At 38.9% G+C, this 19,033-nt stretch overlaps 1 protein-coding gene across 4 annotated transcripts in view; it reads right to left on the bottom strand.

The window, feature by feature from the left end:
- The window catches only part of ppip5k1b (diphosphoinositol pentakisphosphate kinase 1b), a 41,198-nt gene that overhangs the window by 11,482 nt on the left and 10,683 nt on the right, over positions 1-19,033 (bottom strand). The window contains exons 10-27 of one of the 4 annotated variants that reach the window (XM_063000691.1): positions 18,926-19,027; positions 18,077-18,163; positions 17,914-17,989; positions 17,057-17,166; positions 14,357-14,442; positions 13,136-13,261; positions 11,128-11,169; positions 10,127-10,248; positions 9,747-9,929; positions 9,387-9,528; positions 8,893-9,116; positions 8,654-8,781; positions 7,095-7,209; positions 6,898-7,005; positions 6,687-6,803; positions 6,388-6,525; positions 5,401-5,497; positions 3,360-3,488 (exon numbers count right to left, since the gene is read on the bottom strand). In XM_063000691.1, the coding sequence (XP_062856761.1) occupies positions 3,360-3,488; positions 5,401-5,497; positions 6,388-6,525; positions 6,687-6,803; positions 6,898-7,005; positions 7,095-7,209; positions 8,654-8,781; positions 8,893-9,116; positions 9,387-9,528; positions 9,747-9,929; positions 10,127-10,248; positions 11,128-11,169; positions 13,136-13,261; positions 14,357-14,442; positions 17,057-17,166; positions 17,914-17,989; positions 18,077-18,163; positions 18,926-19,027 (2,132 nt within the window). The remainder of the gene's footprint in view (positions 1-3,359; positions 3,489-5,400; positions 5,498-6,387; positions 6,526-6,686; positions 6,804-6,897; positions 7,006-7,094; positions 7,210-8,653; positions 8,782-8,892; positions 9,117-9,386; positions 9,529-9,746; positions 9,930-10,126; positions 10,249-11,127; positions 11,170-13,135; positions 13,262-14,356; positions 14,443-17,056; positions 17,167-17,913; positions 17,990-18,076; positions 18,164-18,925; positions 19,028-19,033) is intronic. The other 3 variants (XM_063000693.1, XM_063000692.1, XM_063000694.1) reach the window with 3 other exon arrangements.

The raw sequence follows: 19,033 nt of genomic DNA, 5'->3' as shown, positions 1-19,033 counted from the left end.
ATCATCCAGTACCTAGACAAAAAAACCTACACTGTAATTAGCACCAGGTACTTCAACATCCAAAAATGTAAAAAGTACCATTGTAACTACGTTGTGAAAAAGCATCACCACATTACAATAAGCGTCGGGTACTTCAACAGATGCCAATAACCTAAGGAATGCAATTGTATTTCACTATCACTAGATTGTGATAGTTTTATAACAACTCACAGAAGCAAAATGTTAGCAACACTATTTAAATTAAATAGCTTGATTGTAGTAAAAAGTATTATCGACCTAATAGTGGAATAGTAAATCTTTATTGTTTATCCCTTCAACATGCACAATAGACAAGCTCATAAAAATGCAACTAGCTAAGCTACAACTTACTTTACAAAAATATAGCACATTAAATGTGTGCATTAAAAATAAAGATACTCTTTAAAATAAAAAAACATAATTAACTAAATATTACTCATATATATATCCAACAATCTGTCATAGTAAGAAAGTATCACGATGTGCTAATATTGACCACCACTTTAATACCAAACACCCTAACTGAATGTAAATCATTAGACTGAGAAGACACAAAATGTTGTCCATAAGATAAATGATAACTGATGATGCCAGAATAATTTGTCATTCTGTCAATGTAATTGATTAAACATTTATGGTTTTTGATGCGACTCTGATAGATTTAGCAACTTATGTTCTGCTTGGAAAATTTGTGACACTGTGCTAGTCACTGAGAGTTAAAGGAACTTAAACTAAAGGTTGCAATGCTTCTGTCCAACAATGTTTAATGGAAAGTAAATAATAGGACAGAAGTAGCTTGGAGACTAATTTTAGGTGCTGGAACTTACATTTTTTATATACATTTTAGCTGCAGTAACAGTTTTAAAACATAACAAACTAATTTAAACCCTCTCATCTGTGCTAACTACAGAACCACACCCCTTAACCCCACCTGCATTTATAAATGTTCTCGAGTGACAGGTGATAAGCCTCCTTGTTGAATACAGCCTGGAATCTATTTCATTTCACTGTTTACAAAGCCTGGACAGCCACAGAGGCGTGTTTTTTTTACCAACATGTAATAACTAATCCCAGAATGTGAGCAGAACATTTCCAAACATATCAAAAACATCTCTGATTGACAATCTCTGACACTTATTTTAATACCTCATGATTTGTGTTTTTGTCAGCTTGCTGGAATCTGAACTATTTGGAAGTTATTGGGTGCTAAAACATCTGAGATCAAACTGCTCATATTTTGTTTGTTTAATGCTGTGTTCGCACATTGTTGTGATATCCAAGTGATATACTTCTGTACTCACTTTTACATTGGTAAGAAATTTGAGAACTGTTTTTATATTATCCTGATTGAGGGTCTCTTTTATTGTTTCAGGCATATTTAATAATTGACTTTCTTTGTTATATTTTGGGCACTCAGTTAAGATATACTTTATAGTAATGGGTATCTGTCAGGCCTCACAGTGTAGGACACCCCCCTTCCCCCATAGGTGTTAATGCATACGTTTGAAGAGGCCGATTTTACATCTTTTGTAAACTACTTGGTCCATGCAAACTGGTCATATAACTACAAAAACATTGAGATAAAACATGGATAGATTAGAAACATCTTAAACGTCTTACCATCTTTACCAATAGACGAACATGCACATTCATCAGTCATTTACTCACAAACACAAGTAAAGGTGTGGGTTACAATCTCTCATGCAATTAATCAAACCTTTACTGACAGTGATAAATGAGGAATGAATCAGTTGTAAAATCATTGTGTCAAGGTGAGTTAGAACTGAACTGTGCACCTGCCTGTAACAGACGAATGGTTAGCAATTACAGTTAGAGAAACCAGGAAGCATGATGGTCAAGGTCAACAAAGCCATGCAGTTCAGACAGACACTAGCCAAAAGAAGGAAGCTTGATGAAGAACAAGAGATCAAACTGATCAGAAATACTACAAATACTGCAATAGACACTGATAAGAAATACTACAAATACTGCAATAGACACTGATAAGAAATACTACAAATACTGCAAGACACTGATCAGAAATACTACAAATACTGCAATGATAACTGATCAGAAATACTACAAATACTGCAATAGAAACTGATCAGAAATACTACAAATACTGCAAGAGACACTGATCAGAAATACTACAAATACTGCAATAGACACTGATCAGAAATACTGCAAATACTGCAATGGCAACTGATCAGAAATACTACAAATACTGCAATAGACACTGATAAGAAATACTACAAATACTGCAATAGACACTGATCAGAAATACTACAAATACTGCAATAGACACTGATCAGAAATACTACAAATACTGCAATGATAACTGATCAGAAATACTACAAATACTGCAATAGACACTGATCAGAAATACTACAAATACTGCAATGATAACTGATCAGAAATACTACAAATACTGCAATAGACACTGATAAGAAATACTACAAATACTGCAATGGCAACTGATCAGAAATACTGCAATGGCAACTGATCAGAAATACTACAAATATTGCAATGGCAACTGATCAGAAATACTGCAAATACTGCAATGGCAACTGATCAGAAATACTGCAAATACTGCAATGGCAACTGATCAGAAATACTACAATGGTTGCAACACAAACTGATAAATACTGCAATGGCAACTGATCAGAAATACTGCAAATACTGCAATGGCAACTGATCAGAAATACTACAATGGTTGCAACACAAACTGATAAATACTGCAACAGAAACTGATCAGAAATACTACAAATACTCCAGCGGTAACTGATCAGAAATACTGCAAGACACTGATCAGAAATACTGCAACGGAAACTGATTAGAAATACTACAAATACTGCAATTAGACACTTATCAGAAAAACTACAAATACGACAATGGAAACTAATCAGAAATACTGCAAATACTGCAATAGACATGGATCAGAAATACTGCAAATACGACAATGGTAAGTGATCAGAAATACTGCAATAGACACTGATCAGAAATACTGCAAATACTGCAATAGACACTGATCAGAAATACTGCATATACTGCAATAGACACTGATCAGAAATACTGCATATACTGCAATAGACACTGATCAGAAATACTACAAATCTGACAATGGAAACTGATCAGAAATACTGCAAAATACTGCTATAGAATTATTGCAACAAAAACAGATTAGAAATACTGCAAATACTTGAAATACTGCAATAGAAACTGATCAGAAATACAGAAACAGAACAAATGCCCACAACAGAAATGAAGAATAATAGGACAGGAAAATAGATTATATTTGATCAGCACGAAAGTTAGAGGACGCGGTCTGGCGGAGGACATACCATCTTTACTGACTTGCCTCCTGGGGGAGGTGGACATTTTGCGCTGGGCTCGGGTAAGCTCTCTAAGGTTGGGGGCGCTGGAGGACACCCCCCGGAAGGAGGAACTGAAGAGGCCAGTAAACAGGGATCCTGTAATGGGGTGTTAGAGACCATGAAGTGGAGGGGGAGGGGTGAAGGGAAAAATGGTTTGATGAGGGTTAGTTTTACTGATAGAACATGCAAGGTCATTCAGTTATAATCATGCTCAGCATTAGAACGTTCAGTTGTAATTATGCCAAACACACAACCCCGTTCTGCCCCAGTAAACCTTGGATAATCTGCTCCTCAGGAGACTCGTGTGATTTAACACAACAGAAAATCATTACATGTACAACTTTAGAGGAAACATTTACATAATTAACTGTCGTCAAACTGAGTGGAAATCCAGGAGGCTTCTGAAAGAGCAAAGAGACATCATAGTTCCTCGAGCCATTAAAATATTTCCCATGCAGTGCCAAAGCTAGTCTCAGCCAGGCTGTCAGGATTATTTTTCCCACAGTGTCAAACACAAGCCAGATAAAACATGCTCATATTTAATATCAACTTCTATATACAGTAAAGTATTGTTCTCTACTCTGATTATAGTTACATTATTACAGATACATTAGACAGATGATAATAATACAATATATTGTCAAAAATTTAACTGTGCCAGGTCTGCTGTGGCGACCCCTAAATACAGGAGCAACTAATATGTATAACGGCTTGAATGACACATTAACAAATGACAAACTTTGTTATTCAATTTTTTTTAAATATCAGTATGAATCTTATTGGTTGTACTACATTAAATATGTCTTTAGTTAGCCGCTCAGGTGGCGCAATGGTAAATATACGCTAGCACACCAGAGCTGGGTTCTCTGATACATCATATCGAATCTCAGCTCTGCCTTCCGGCTGGGCTGGGTGGCTACATGAACAATGATTGGCTGTTGTTCATAAGGGGTGGGACAAGCAGGACTAGGGTTCCTCATAACTGGTGCAATTACAACCTCTGCTGGCTGACTGATGGTGCCTGCGCAGAGTTGGGGAATAATGCTGATCAGGGTGTGGCTCTCTGTGCACAAGGCTGATCTGCATATAAACTCGCCTTGTGTAGGGGAAAAGAGACAGTCGGTACTGCACACGTATCGGAGAGGGCATGTGTCAGTTGGAAAGCTCCTCAGTTAGCAGTGGAGGGTTGTATCGTGGAAGTGAAGCATAACGCAGTCAGGGTAATTGGATACGACTAAATTAGGGGAGAAAATTGAGGGGAAAAAACTGGAGAAAAAGACGAAAAAAATGTCTTTAGTTTTTAATGTGTATCCATTTATAAATTTTTTTGTATATAAAACACTTTTTCAGATGCTTGGATGGCACAGGGGTAAATTATGCAAGTCCACCACCGCTGAGATCCGGGTTCGAATCTCAGGTAGGAGGACAGCTGAGGCTGGGAAAACCAAACCCATAACGACCCTGACCAGGATCAAGCGGTTGTAAATATGAATCATACCATGTTATTTTTTTAATAATGGGTTTTGGATCTTAAAAGGTTTTAACATTTGGCTTAATTAATCGCCATAACTTATTTTGGTAAATGTTTAGCCTGCGGCATTTATTTGCTCAGTGGCTGTTTACTACTCGCACCTTTGCTGATCCCTTGTGGTTTAAAGTGGTTTAAAGTGGCTTAATACCCAAGGCACTATTTGTATTGTTTCCCCTGATAAAAGCATTTGGCTCAGTACATTATTTTAGCACAATGTGAGAGAGGACAGGAAAAGGACAAACAGAAATAGCACTTCATGTGCTGCCAGCAGCTTATTAGATCACAACTAGCAGCTCAGGACACAGTACAGGCCATGAATGAGCTAACCTTTTATTAGAAGAGCCTTCAGAGCAGCTTTAGTTGAGCATTCCATATGCTTTACAAGAATTGTAATGATGCCTCTGGATTCAGGTCATCCTGAATGGATACAAGGGCACATGACAGATCTGAAGGCGAATAGTATGATATAGTACATACCCAGGCCAGTGGACTTGATCTCAGAGGGCTGGCGGGAACACGAAGGAAAGAGGCGATGAGCAGCGCCGCGAAGGGAGTTGTTGCTCTCGGAGAGGACCTGCAAGAGATAAATCAGGCAATGACAGTGATTTATCCAGAGTTCTTGTGTATTACAGCTTAAAAACAGAAAAAGCCAACATGATTGTTTACACTGGGCCAGCCAAATGCTTAATACATCTTCAAATGTGAACCCTTTGAATTAGGAATTAGGTCCTCCAAGTTTATTTTTTATGTGTTTTAAATGAACTCCTATGGGTGCTTGGGTTGCATAGTGGTCTAATGTGCTAGCACACCACTGCAGAGTGTTCAAACTCAAGAGTTCGAATCTCAGCAGACTCACCAACCTGGCCACACAAAGACATTTGGTCGTTTTTGTGGGAAGTACGGTCGGACAGGGTCTCGTCCTTTCAATGCTGCAATATGTGATCTTTAGGACTGGTCCATTTTGAAAGGTATAAATGTTTAACAGTTTAAATCATTGAAACAATTGGGTAACTGTTGAATAAAATAACTAGAAAGCTTTGGACAAAGCTTTACTCCACTATTATTAAAAATCGGTCATCCTTTAGTTTCAGGCTGGTTAAAGCAGTTCTAGTGACTCATGGTAACCCATCACCTGATTTATGTTTTCTTCCTTTTAATTGTCAACCATCTGTAGTTCACTTGCTCAGTAGATAACTAGCTATTACTAACTATCACTTCATAAATACAATTATAAAGGTTGTAGAGTGCCCGGGTTGTCTTGATGCATGGCAGCACATCGTTGATGTTTGATGGGTTCATTTATGGGTGAATCAGAGGTCTAACTTTTCTTGTAATCTATGTCTAAATTAAAAGAAAAAAAGCTGAAAAGACATTTATAATTCCTGCTGCACACGTCAATAAATCAAGAAAAACAACTATGACAAATGAGATGAGGAGAACTTGTTTAATAAATCTGCATGTTACCTCCATGGAACCAGTCTTGCGATTGCGAATTAATGGAGACCTCCGGTGGATGCCCATGTGCTCTGTTAGTGCAGCTCGATCAGGCTCATCCTGAGATAAATCCTCTAGACTGCCCAGGTTTTCCTGCTTATCCTGGTTCTGCAGAGAAATCAGACGAATATCAAATCAAAGTCATACCACTGAACAATAGATATTGAATGTATTAATTTTCCAAAAAAATATACTGATAAATGATAACCAGTAATTAATATTTATAAACAAATTTGGTCCAGTCCTGTGCACATCCCTAATACACACACCTCAGCAGAGGCAGGGCGGAACCCGAAGCCCATGGGTGCATTCTCTTCATCACGACAGCTCTTGACCCCAGGGCTGAAGTGCAGCTCTACATGAAAGCGTTCTTCTGAAGATGGATCCTACACACACACACACACACACACACACACACAGCACAGTCAGTGTATTATGAAAAAGGAGTAGGAAATGTACTGAGCAGTGGACAGTTTTTACCTTATTGTTATCCTCATACAGCATGATGACTATCTGAGTCATGTAGTTGAGTTCTGTTACAGCACTGAGGTAGTCCATGGCTTGTTTCCACTGCTCATCTTTCTCCTCCTAAGATACAGTCACATAAGCATATGTGTGTGTATTTAGAGCCACATGTTTTTACATGCATTATAGATGGTTGCTGGGCTCATACTGACATTAAGAAGACCTCCGTAGCGGAAGATGCTGAGCAGGGAATGGACGTGACTTTCGCTGGTGAAATAAAGCCGGGTCCGCACATGGCGACCCGGAGACATCACGCCTCGCGAGTACCTGAACCACCAGAAGTAGAAAAACAACAGTCTGATCACTCACAAAAGTTCACATAAGCATGACTAAAGCTGGAATGAAGAAAATTGGTTTTTGTTTTCCTGATGGAAAAACAAAGTAGAATTTTACAGTTGTATTTTTAGTGGTGCAGAAGATACACTAGCCAATAACACTGGCCTGGTTGGGCTCTCAACAAACATAATTAATCATGAGGAAGTTAAAGCATGTGCTGGCCTGCAGGTCTTCTGGTCCAGCGAAGAAAAGATTGCCAGAGCGCAAAGGTAAAATTCACAAATAAATAAATGTCAGCTTTAAAGAAAACTGACTCTGCATGAAAAACCGGGATTTAACAAGTTTGAAGTTCAGGGCTGAGTTGTTGCAGCGTAAGCTGCCTTAATGCTTCATTTTGCAGTTTCATATGGCAACAGCGCAGTAGATGTTAATGATTAAAATAATTTCTAACAAATGCATTCTAAAGCATTTTAAACAAAAAAAAAATTCAAGCAAACAATTGTACAGGTATATTATTACAATTTTACTGTGTCCTATGATAGACTGGTATTCTGTCCAGGGTGTGTTACTGCATTACACCCAACAAGTGGTAAGAGGTCTTGTTCCCATTAAAGAGGCCAGTAAGTTTGAACAGTATTTAAAAATCCTAACAACACTGCTTCACCTGATACACTCATACCAGAACAACACACACTATTATAGCATTACCATGTTAGTGTCATTGCAGTAGTAATTGAACCACAAAGTTTGCCTGGTAGGTGTAGCTTAGAAAATAATGAATCTACATACCATATACGTAGATGTACCTAGTAAAGAGCTTGGTGAGTGTATATGTCTATAATGTAAAAAATATTGTTTTACTACACTTTATGAAGTGTATATATCTAGATGTATAGTAAATATTCTGATAGATATTGAAAGTGAACATTCACATTAGGCTTTTTTAGATATTAGAACAGGCGGTATAATGCCAGATCTTGGAAAATATGTTATTATTTGTTTCTTAAGAGAATCAAAACCAATTAAAGCACTGTTGTGATAAAGCAAGGAGAAGAAGGGTAATATCTTGTGCTAAGTTTATAGCACAACACTGATTCTCTGCATTTTACAGACACAGAGATGTTGTCAGTCACAATTGCTCTGGCATTTTCTAGTAATTGGTTTCTAAAAAAGAGATTCTTTCCAAATCTCTGGCAGTACTGAGAATGGTGGGTGACAAATGCACAGAGTTGGGCTACAGTCAGTAACTGTATATCCATAAAATAACTAAATTTTTTAAAGCTCTGGCATGAAACAATCTGATGTGATATTTAAAAAATTGCCACATGTGACTTGCATTTTAAATATAAATGGTTTTGACTGGATGCTTGGTGGAGGACATGAATAAAGTTGTAATATATTGTTTATTGTACTGAACAAAGGTACAGAGGCTCACAGAGGATGTAGCTTGTTTACGGCCTCATCTTCATGCGTTCTCTGCAGGTCCAGCTGGATCTTTTTAATTAGCGGAAGACAGTAAGCACTGGCGATATCCAACTTCTCCATTTTATTTATTCCATACTCCTTCAGATGTGAAGACAAATAAAGCATATAAAGAATAAAACAGGGAAGAAGTATGAGACAATCATAGAGACACAGGGCTAAAAAAAGAACAGACTCTCAGAGCAGCTCTACCTGAGGAATGATGATATCAGCGAGTGCTCGTGACAGCCGGAAAAGCTCCAGTGTGTTCTCCAGTCCCAAGGAGCTGTTGTGCTGCGTGTCGTATTTCACACAGTCGTAGATGTCTGGAATTTTGCTGATGTCGTACCGACCGTTTTTCATCCGGAAGTCCCTCTCCAGCTTGGACCAGCGCTGCAACATCAGCTCCAAGGTCTCACTGTGGTATAACTGCAGATCTATAACAACACAGTCAAATGAACTTTTCACTCAACTTTTACATGCTCAGTTTCCCTGTGCACTCTGGCAACCTCTGCCTGCCATACTACAGTCAAGGAGGGGTGCATTTTAACACAAAGTGTCACTGCCAAAACATGTACAGCCACCAGCCATTTCTTTATTCTGGCCATCCACGGAGATAGGCTCAGCGTGACAACGTTAATTAAAAAAATAGTGTTTTCATTACAATTTCAATTATTTGTACAATAATAAAAACAAAACAGACTTACTAGCAGATTTGGGATCCTCCAGCCATTTGCGTATCTGACATGTGAGGCTTTGTATGAGAGCATAGACCTGATCACACGTCTTCACAGGATTTTCAATTACCTTCATACTGTTAACCAGAGAAGGGCTAGCAGTTGGGGCAAGCTGGAGGAAACAACATTAAGGACGTCATCTTATATCTACAAAGCTACACAAAACAGTCACAGAAATGTCTAACTCTAAATATTACGACTGTCTGAACCAATTTAACAGGTGGGGCACTAATTGTAGGCAAAAATTAGATTTGCCACTTTAGTAACACCTGTACATCTTTATTCATGTAATCCATTAAGTGGTTTAGCTGGTGTATGGAGTCAATCTACCTTTTGAAAGTCCTCCTCAGTGAAATCCTGGTTCTTCTGCATGATCTCATGAAGTCGAGCTTTGACACGCTGCTGGCAGTCTGTGAGCGAGTCGCTGTCACTGTCCAGTAAGCCATTCATGTTGGCACTTTTAACCATCTGCACTAGGATGGGGGTTAGTTCACCCTCCAGTGCCAACAAACCCTGGAAACACAGCATATAAATATAATTAAAATTAAAAGCAGTGCGCTCGAGTGGCTCAGCGGCCACTGCTGAGACCCAGTCCGGGGTATTTTTGCCCTGCGCCCAATGTTTCATGGTCCGACCCTGATCAGAATAAAGCGGTTGATGAAAATAAAAGAAACATAAAAGCAAAGAAACAATTATGTACAAACAGGCACCTTTGCAAATGCTGCAGCAGTCATTTGCACTCTGCCCTCATCCGAAGCATAGATCTTGAGGTCGTGGCGGTAGGTGCTGTGTAAACGCAGAAGGCCACAGCCAGGAAAACCAGCATAGTCACCTGCAGTATGGTAGAGTCATTGAGTCATGCATCTTAGTTAAAAAAACACAAAATCTTCACAAACACTATTAACTACTATCCTTTTAACTATTTGCATACACCCCTCCTAAGTATAAACTATAAATGCATGAACACAACATGTTTCTTCTACAAACTTGACAAGCTAGATGCTTAAATGCTTGAAAAACCATGCAAAGCTTGTAATTAAAGATAATTAATGGCATGATTTGTGATATAAGATGACACAAGGTTACAATGCATCACAGCTATGGAATGGAAACATTGAGTTGAGGTGGTAAAGATTATCAGGAAATAAACTCGGGCAAGTGACCCAGATGCATATACATTAACTACATAAGTCTATTTTCTGAAAGGCCAAAAGGGTTTTAAATTACAAGGAGGATTTAAAAAGCAAATGGCAATAAATAAGTTTATAATTATGAGTCTTCAGTGAGCATTCAGTAATATTATGATAACAACGGCACCAGAAAACATGAATTAGATGTGATATGATTATTTCTTTCAGGTAAACTCTACCTTCAAAACTTCTCTCTTAAGATCATCTTTTAAAAACAAGAGTAAAAGATACAAAAAAACCATGAACATTAATCAGTTGAATGTAAATATGGTCCAAGGTGCCTCTTTTTTAAGCAATAAGGCTTTGTTGTGTGTTACAAATATCTAGGACAATAAATCTAAGACAGAACAGAACAGAAAAAAGAAGATCAGGGTCACCAAGTCTTTACCACATGCAGAACATCCCTTGATGATGCAGTTACATGAAACAAACACAGGATTAGTTAGATCCTGTTTAATGATGAGACAAGCAGCTCAAAACCCAATCTCAAAATCATTCACACACTCAAGATCTCTTCTTACCACAGTAAGTAGGAGATTCACAGCCCAAAGATCTACGTTTATCTAGTTTACAATTCAAGGCAAAAAAAGCAAATCAGCCTGTAACATCAAGTGTTTTATTTCATTGTATATTTCTATATACAATTTATTGTACAGTGTATCACAAAAGTGAGTACACCCCTCACATTTCTGCAAATATTTCATTATATCTTTTCATGGGACAACACTATAGACATGAAACTTGGATATAACTTAGAGTAGTCAGTGTACAACTTGTATAGCAGTGTAGATTTACTGTCTTCTGAAAATAACTCAACACACAGCCATTAATGTCTAAATAGCTGGCAACATAAGTGAGTACACCCCACAGTGAACATGTCCAAATTGTGCCCAAAGTGTCAATATTTTGTGTGACCACCATTATTATCCAGCACTGCCTTAACCCTCCTGGGCATGGAATTCACCAGAGCTGCACAGGTGGATGTTAGACACCTTGAACTCCTTCACCTTCCACTTGAGGATGCGCCACAGGTGCTCAATTGGGTTTAGTCCATCACCTTTACCTTCAGCTTCCTCAGCAAGGCAGTTGTCATCTTGGAGGTTGTGTTTGGGGTCGTTATCCTGTTGGAAAACTGCCATGAGGCCCAGTTTTCGAAGGGAGGGGATCATGCTCTGTTTCAGAATGTCACAGTACATGTTGGAATTCATGTTTCCCTCAATGAACTGCAGCTCCCCAGTGCCAGCAACACTCATGCAGCCCCAGACCATGATGCTACCACCACCATGCTTGACTGTAGGCAAGATACAGTTGTCTTGGTACTTCTCACCAGGGCGCCACCACACATGCTGGACACCATCTGAGCCAAACAAGTTTATCTTGGTCTCGTCAGACCACAGGGCATTCCAGTAATCCATGTTCTTGGACTGCTTGTCTTCAGCAAACTGTTTGCAGGCTTTCTTGTGCGTCAGCTTCCTTCTGGGATGACGACCATGCAGACCGAGTTGATGCAGTGTGCGGCGTATGGTCTGAGCACTGACAGGCTGACCTCCCACGTCTTCAACCTCTGCAGCAATGCTGGCAGCACTCATGTGTCTATTTTTTAAAGCCAACCTCTGGATATGACGCCGAACACGTGGACTCAACTTCTTTGGTCGACCCTGGCGAAGCCTGTTCCGAGTGGAACCTGTCCTGGAAAACCGCTGTATGACCTTGGCCACCATGCTGTAGCTCAGTTTCAGGGTGTTAGCAATCTTCTTATAGCCCAGGCCATCTTTGTGGAGAGCAACAATTCTATTTCTCACATCCTCAGAGAGTTCTTTGCCATGAGGTGCCATGTTGAATATCCAGTGGCCAGTATGAGAGAATTGTACCCAAAACACCAAATTTAACAGCCCTGCTCCCCATTTACACCTGGGACCTTGACACATGACACCAGGGAGGGACAACGACACATTTGGGCACAATTTGGACATGTTCACTGTGGGGTGTACTCACTTATGTTGCCAGCTATTTAGACATTAATGGCTGTGTGTTGAGTTATTTTCAGAAGACAGTAAATCTACACTGCTATACAAGCTGTACACTGACTACTCTAAGTTATATCCAAGTTTCATGTCTATAGTGTTGTCCCATGAAAATATATAATGAAATATTTGCAGAAATGTGAGGGGTGTACTCACTTTTGTGATACACTGTATATCTCAAAAGCTGGTTAACCACAGGCAATTCTTTCTACTTTTGTCAGTTCAAAATAGGCTGAAGATAATTAAATGTCCCACCTTTTCTAAAAACAGGTTTTGTATGAAAATGTACTACTTTATTTTTCTAAACCATAATTTTGTTTCATTGTAAAAAAAAAAAACCTGTAAGCTCACATGTACTTTGTCACTACGTTTCAGATAATTTTATGTATTAGATAATGAAATATATTGCTCAGATAACAAGTAATAAACTCAGACTAATAAACAGTTTATCAGTATGGAGGGGGGTGAACAGATTTATTAAGTGAGTGTGTGTGTGGGTGTGTACCTTGGCCTCCAGGGTACATGCAGCGGAATGCCCTCCCCAGTTCTTCTGCCTGCACTCGACCTGCTGGAGTCAGTTCACCTCCCCACTTCAACACCAGCAGCAAAGAAGGACCTTCCTTCTTACAGTCTGTATACACACCACACATACACACACACACACACATTTTTCTTCAATTTATCAAGAAACCAAGAAAAACATTTATCAATTATTGCCTTTAATAATACCTGACATGAAAATATATATGCATGCAAACTGGAAACGAGTTATTCTGCTGTTGCCATCCCTCAAACCCTGAACATCTGCCTGACGCTAATAATAATAAGCATATAATCTCACATTTGTCACAGGTAGATCAGAGTGGGTTTTTCCCATTCTCAATTTACATTTTCATTTGACAAAAACATTTCTGTAGCTACATTATACCTGTATTGACAAATATTTCTCACAAAATTATTTATCACATTGAACCAATCTATAGATTTGGCCAATATCTTTATTTTGTGAATTTTATGTTTTGACAGATTAAGGTTTTTGCTAAAATACAGTACTAAATACAGGGAAAAAGTATTTACCACATTCAGATTTCTTTTATTTCTGCATATTTTTTCACACGCTACACTGTTTTATATCTTTAAATGTAAGCAAAAACAGCCTGAGCAAAGAGAAAATACCACAGTGAATCATTTTAATCCGCATATTTATATTTTTATTACCACTTTACGAATGCCCCCTTTTTTATCCGGGCTTGGGATCGACACATTCCCCACCTTCTTTTTCCCGGACATAGCCAATCATGTCTGTGTGGATGCCCACCGGCCGAAAATAAAGCATAATGTCACTCTCACACTGAAAGACCCCTTTTTTACTCAGATTTATTATTTGGGTGGAAGTACCTCTTATACATGAGTTTTCAGAAAAATGTGGCTTATAGCAGTTATAATGCAGTTACACATTTTTGTAGAACATCTGGATAATTTTATTTATCAAGCCAAAAAGGCTATTTTAAAATCATGTGTTAATATTAATGGTTATTAATCAGTCAACTATTAATTTATTTTCTCTTTATATTATTTTTTAGGAGTTGGGGAAAAACTCTTTAGATGCTGAAATACGGTTTGTATAGAACAACATATGCTTAATTATCCCAGTATATGTTCCAAATCAACCCCAATTTGTGAGCAACAGGCCTATTTTGTTGTCAACCCAAACCCTTTTATTCACCTTCCTCCTCACTCGATGCTTTAGGCTGGCCGTTGGGCAGGTAGGTCAGCTGAACCTTGCGGTTAATGCCGGAGAAATGTCCGTACCTGAAACACAACACACGAGGCAGGACAGGAGCATGGCCGCTGTCATATTATCAAACGTACAAAACACCCACATGCAACAGCTTGGCTTATCATTAGCAAGCAGGTGTTCAGTGGCTGTCATGTTTCTTAAAACGTGTCTCACACTGACCTTTCCACTAATAAGTGTAATGTGCACCATGCCAGAGCTGGACCTCCAGCATTTACATGTTTTGAGGTAGGGATTCTCACCTTGTGTGGCTGGTGAGTGGTTTAAATTGCTATTGTCAATATGTCTACTGATAATATTTATGCATGTATGCAGCACATGAGACTGGTCAGTGTTCTGTCCTGCGTAATGAAACATTGAGAGCCGCTGCTTTAAGGAAACAAAATAAACATGAGCAAGGAAGATTTTGAGGAATTATCTGGATTTCAGGTGAACTACTGCCACTGTGACTTCTGTCAAATTATTTTATTACATAAATTGTAAATATTACAAAGCAGGCTCATATCATGACGCTCCCTCCACCACGCTAGTGGGGCCTGCTAACTTTTAGCACACGCACGTATACGCACACAAAGACGGAAACGAATAGCCAGAATAGCCAAAACAAACACGCAGCGGGGCAGTGATGCTACCAACACAATTAACTTTGTCCTACCAGTTACATGTGCAAAATATCCAAACACCAGTGTTATCAGCCATTCTACTCTGCTGCTAACAAAGCTTAAAAGCATAAAAAGGGATGTACTACTCAATTCCTGCAGAATATTTAAGGTGCACGTGCATTACAGTAAGGTCTTGGTCTTTTAGATCATAGTGCTTCACAATAGAGATTTAAGTCACTTTCTAAAGCTCTGTAAACATTAAAGTCTGGGTTGTGAAAGCCAAAATGTGGTAATCTATTGGACATTTTAAGCAAGAATGTCTCTGATTGGCCAATCTACTGTTTAAGTAATATGCTTTATCCTGGTCAGGATCATGACATCTTGAACTTGTGAATTCATATTTCAGTTCTGCTACTGTCAGGCTAAGCGCATACATGGACAATGATTGGCTTGTCCGTCAAGGTTAGATACTGGAGGGGATTCCTCATAACTGATGCAATTACAATTTCTGCTGGCTGATCGATGGTGCCTCCCTCAGAGGCTAGGGAAGATGGAGATCAGTGCGTGACTCTCCGTGTGCAAGACTGAGCCCCATATTAACTCATCTAATGCAGATGAAAAGATGCAGTCAGTTACTGCATGTGTCGGAGGCGGCATGAGTTAGTCATGGCTCACCTCGGTCAGGAGTAGAAGTCAACAGCAGTGGAGAGGAAGCAAAATGCAATCAGGTAAAAAGACATGACTAAATTGGGAGAGAAATTGGGAAAAATTCAAAAAAGGGGACTGGCTGTTCTAATTTGCCCTTAGGTCTAGATGAACGAATCAATAAAAGCCTGCCAATAAATTGCCACCTGTCTGCTGTGCTCTTAATGTTTCTACCAGACTCACTAGGATCTTACCTAGTATGGAACAATAAGATAGAATTTAAAATGAATATGATTTTACTCTGTACAGTACAGCTTTAACACTGGTTGTACCAATTTCCCTCTAAGAAATACGATTAATTACTGACTCTATTATTGGCACTCGGTGGCACAGATGTCTAAAGCACTAGCACACCACTGCGGAGTGTTCAAATTTGAATCTCAACAGAGCCAGCGACCTGTCTGGGCATCCACACAAAAACTACTGGCATGTTTAAGGGAAAAATGATCGAACAGGGTCTCTTTCCATTACGATATGCAATCTCGGGGACTGGTCTGGGCACTAGCACAGACTATGTGTGTAAGACAGTGTGTGTGAACCGGTTTTGCAGCTGCAGCTCACAACTGTTTCCTCATTTTAATTCAAGCACTTTTCCTCAGGTTATTCTTGCACACGTAATTTAAGTCCACCCATTGTTTTTAGAATACTAAATAATGCACAGCAGGTCATAACTGGTTGGTTGGGGATGTAAAAAGGAACAAGCAGGGATGAGCCTTTTAGTAGGAGAGTCAGTAATTTTGAACATGCCTGGGGTGACATGCATTATAAATGCACAAATGACTTCCGCTGCCTCCACTGTGAGAGAATGAGAAGATTATAATGAACCCAGGAGAATCATGATCCAAAGATTAAAGTGCACAAGGCTACAGGTTAATAATAAAATTCTACAGGCAGGGGACATGAAGTTCATACTGATTATCATTCAGGCTGGATTCCCTTTGGAGAGAGATGGGCAGAGGAAGCAGAGAAGAAAAGAGAAAAAAAGAAAGGAATGAATGGTATTGAAATTATATATCACATTGGACAACACATTTTACACCATTACAGTAAATCTAGTGTAACAATAAATATGAATCACTTGTGAACAGTAAATATAAAACATCAAGACTAACAAACATATACATATTTTTAAATAAGAACAGAAAAGAAAACAGGGGACAGTAAAGAAAGGAAGTACAGAACAGAAAGAGTCAATGCACAAAGGCAGTAAATAAAAGACTGAGCACTGAGGTAAACAATTGTAAATCTGGGATAAAGGAGTCCCCAGGATGTCCCATGTAAGAAAAATGTAGCCATAAATATTAATTTGTAATGTACTCACATCTCCAGGACAGTCTTCAGCTGTTCCAGTTTGGATTTTTTCTCCTCAATCTCACAGTCGTTGTGCTGACCCAACTCAGCTAAAAGCTGACGGGCAATGTCCAGCACCTCCTGTTTACAAAATGTCACCAAGCTTTTCATTATTAATTATTACGGAATAATATTCGCAATCATTTTTAAATACAGCCCCCTACTCGATACCCTGCAAGTCCTAGATGTAGTAAAATAAATCTTAGAAATGTAAGAACTGCTCTAAACTAATTTAATTTTAACATAAAAATGAAGTTTCAAAAGGTCAGAACAATATTGGTTGTGTAGGGATTTTGCCTAGAGTGATCACATTCCGCTAGCACACCAGCGCCGAGATTCTGAACTCCTCGGTTCGAAACTCAGCGTTGCCACCGGTCGGCTGGGCGCCATCTAGTGTAATTGGCAGTAATTGGGATGACCGGACTAAGTGGGTGGGGTCTTCAAATTGTGTAGCAGCTTGATTAGCAGATAGAGGCGCCTGTGCAGAGTGCATGGGCGAAAAGAAAGGGTCCGCTAGGACTGCACACTTGTCGGAGGAGACATGAGCAGCAACATACCCCCCTCTTTGAATGCAATCAGGGATCCCCAGCAGTGGAAGACAGATTGACTACACTAAATCGGGAGAAAATGGGAAAAAATGCATACATAAATAATGTCAGCACTACAGTCAATACTACCTTACAGTATTCTCACATTAGTGCACCAACATGCATTTTTCTTGGATCCTCACACGGGCCACCAATAATATAGGGGAATTGGCATCTGTCTAATCAAGTAATCAAAATAATAATAAATATATCAGTAGTTGCAGCATTACACTATACACACCTGAAGCTGTTTTGGTTTCTTTAGCTTGAGTTTGCCTTTCTTGTAGCCACCATACTCTTTAAACAGATCAAAGAACCTAACAAGGAACATAAATCAAAATACACTCCAGTATAAAATTACACTGCACCAGTATGACATGAGGAGCACAGATTTACAAACTTACAAAGCATTCCTCACTTCCATCTTCATCTTCTGTTTGGGTGTGCGATCTCCATGACGGATCACTGCGATTACACAGCGCAATTCCATCCTGAAAGAGAATCAAATCAATTACAAGCTAATAAACACACATTAATTACACATTTTCCATGCTGTTTATGAGGTACATGCACATTCCTATGAAAAACGTTTTGACACCTAAGATCCAATTCCATGTTTTGTTGATTTTCTTATTAAAAGTAAATGGACAAATCCTTTATGTGGACTTGAATCTTGCACAATTGTTGATCTATACCAAGCTACATTTTATGAGTTATAAATGCAGAAACCCAGATCATTCCAAATTGTTTGAAAAGTTAGTATTAAAGGTGTACCCGATAAATAAGCTAAGGTAAGTGTACCTTATGTAGTAATAATATATTAGTATATTACACAAATTCACATTAGCTACAGTACTTTCTGCTAATACCGTCTGTGGTTTTCCTAAAGCAGTTGTCCCCAACCACCGAGCATCATTTATTACCGGGCCGCACAGAAAGAATAAATAATTAGAGATCGCTACAAAACCAATAAAATTACTGCTTCCATTTCCAACACACTTTGGGTGTTATTGTCTTCTATCACCCCTAGGTGGGATTGTCTCATTTCAGCAAAAAAAGCTCAGGGTTCCCACTGATTTTCCATCATTTCTGAGTAATATTGTTATTCTATTTTAAATCCCCCTGCCCCCGCTGGTCTGTGAAAATATATCTTATATGAAACCAGTACGTGGTGCAAAAAAGTTTGGGAATTGCTGTCCTAAAGCACATGTGACATTGAGTGAAATTGGATACATAATGTAAGTTGTACTCACATGGTTCCTGAGGTAGTGGGCACTATAGGGATGTCCTCTGATTCCATGGGAATAGACCAGGGTATGTGCAACTGAGGAGCAAGCTCTCGCATCACCATGTTCCTGTGA

This window comes from Trichomycterus rosablanca, chromosome 8 (genome assembly GCF_030014385.1).
Source record: "Trichomycterus rosablanca isolate fTriRos1 chromosome 8, fTriRos1.hap1, whole genome shotgun sequence".
Classification (NCBI taxonomy): domain Eukaryota; kingdom Metazoa; phylum Chordata; class Actinopteri; order Siluriformes; family Trichomycteridae; genus Trichomycterus; species Trichomycterus rosablanca.
Note: the sequence above shows the minus strand (reverse complement) of the source record. Positions and strands in the feature narration are given on the sequence as shown.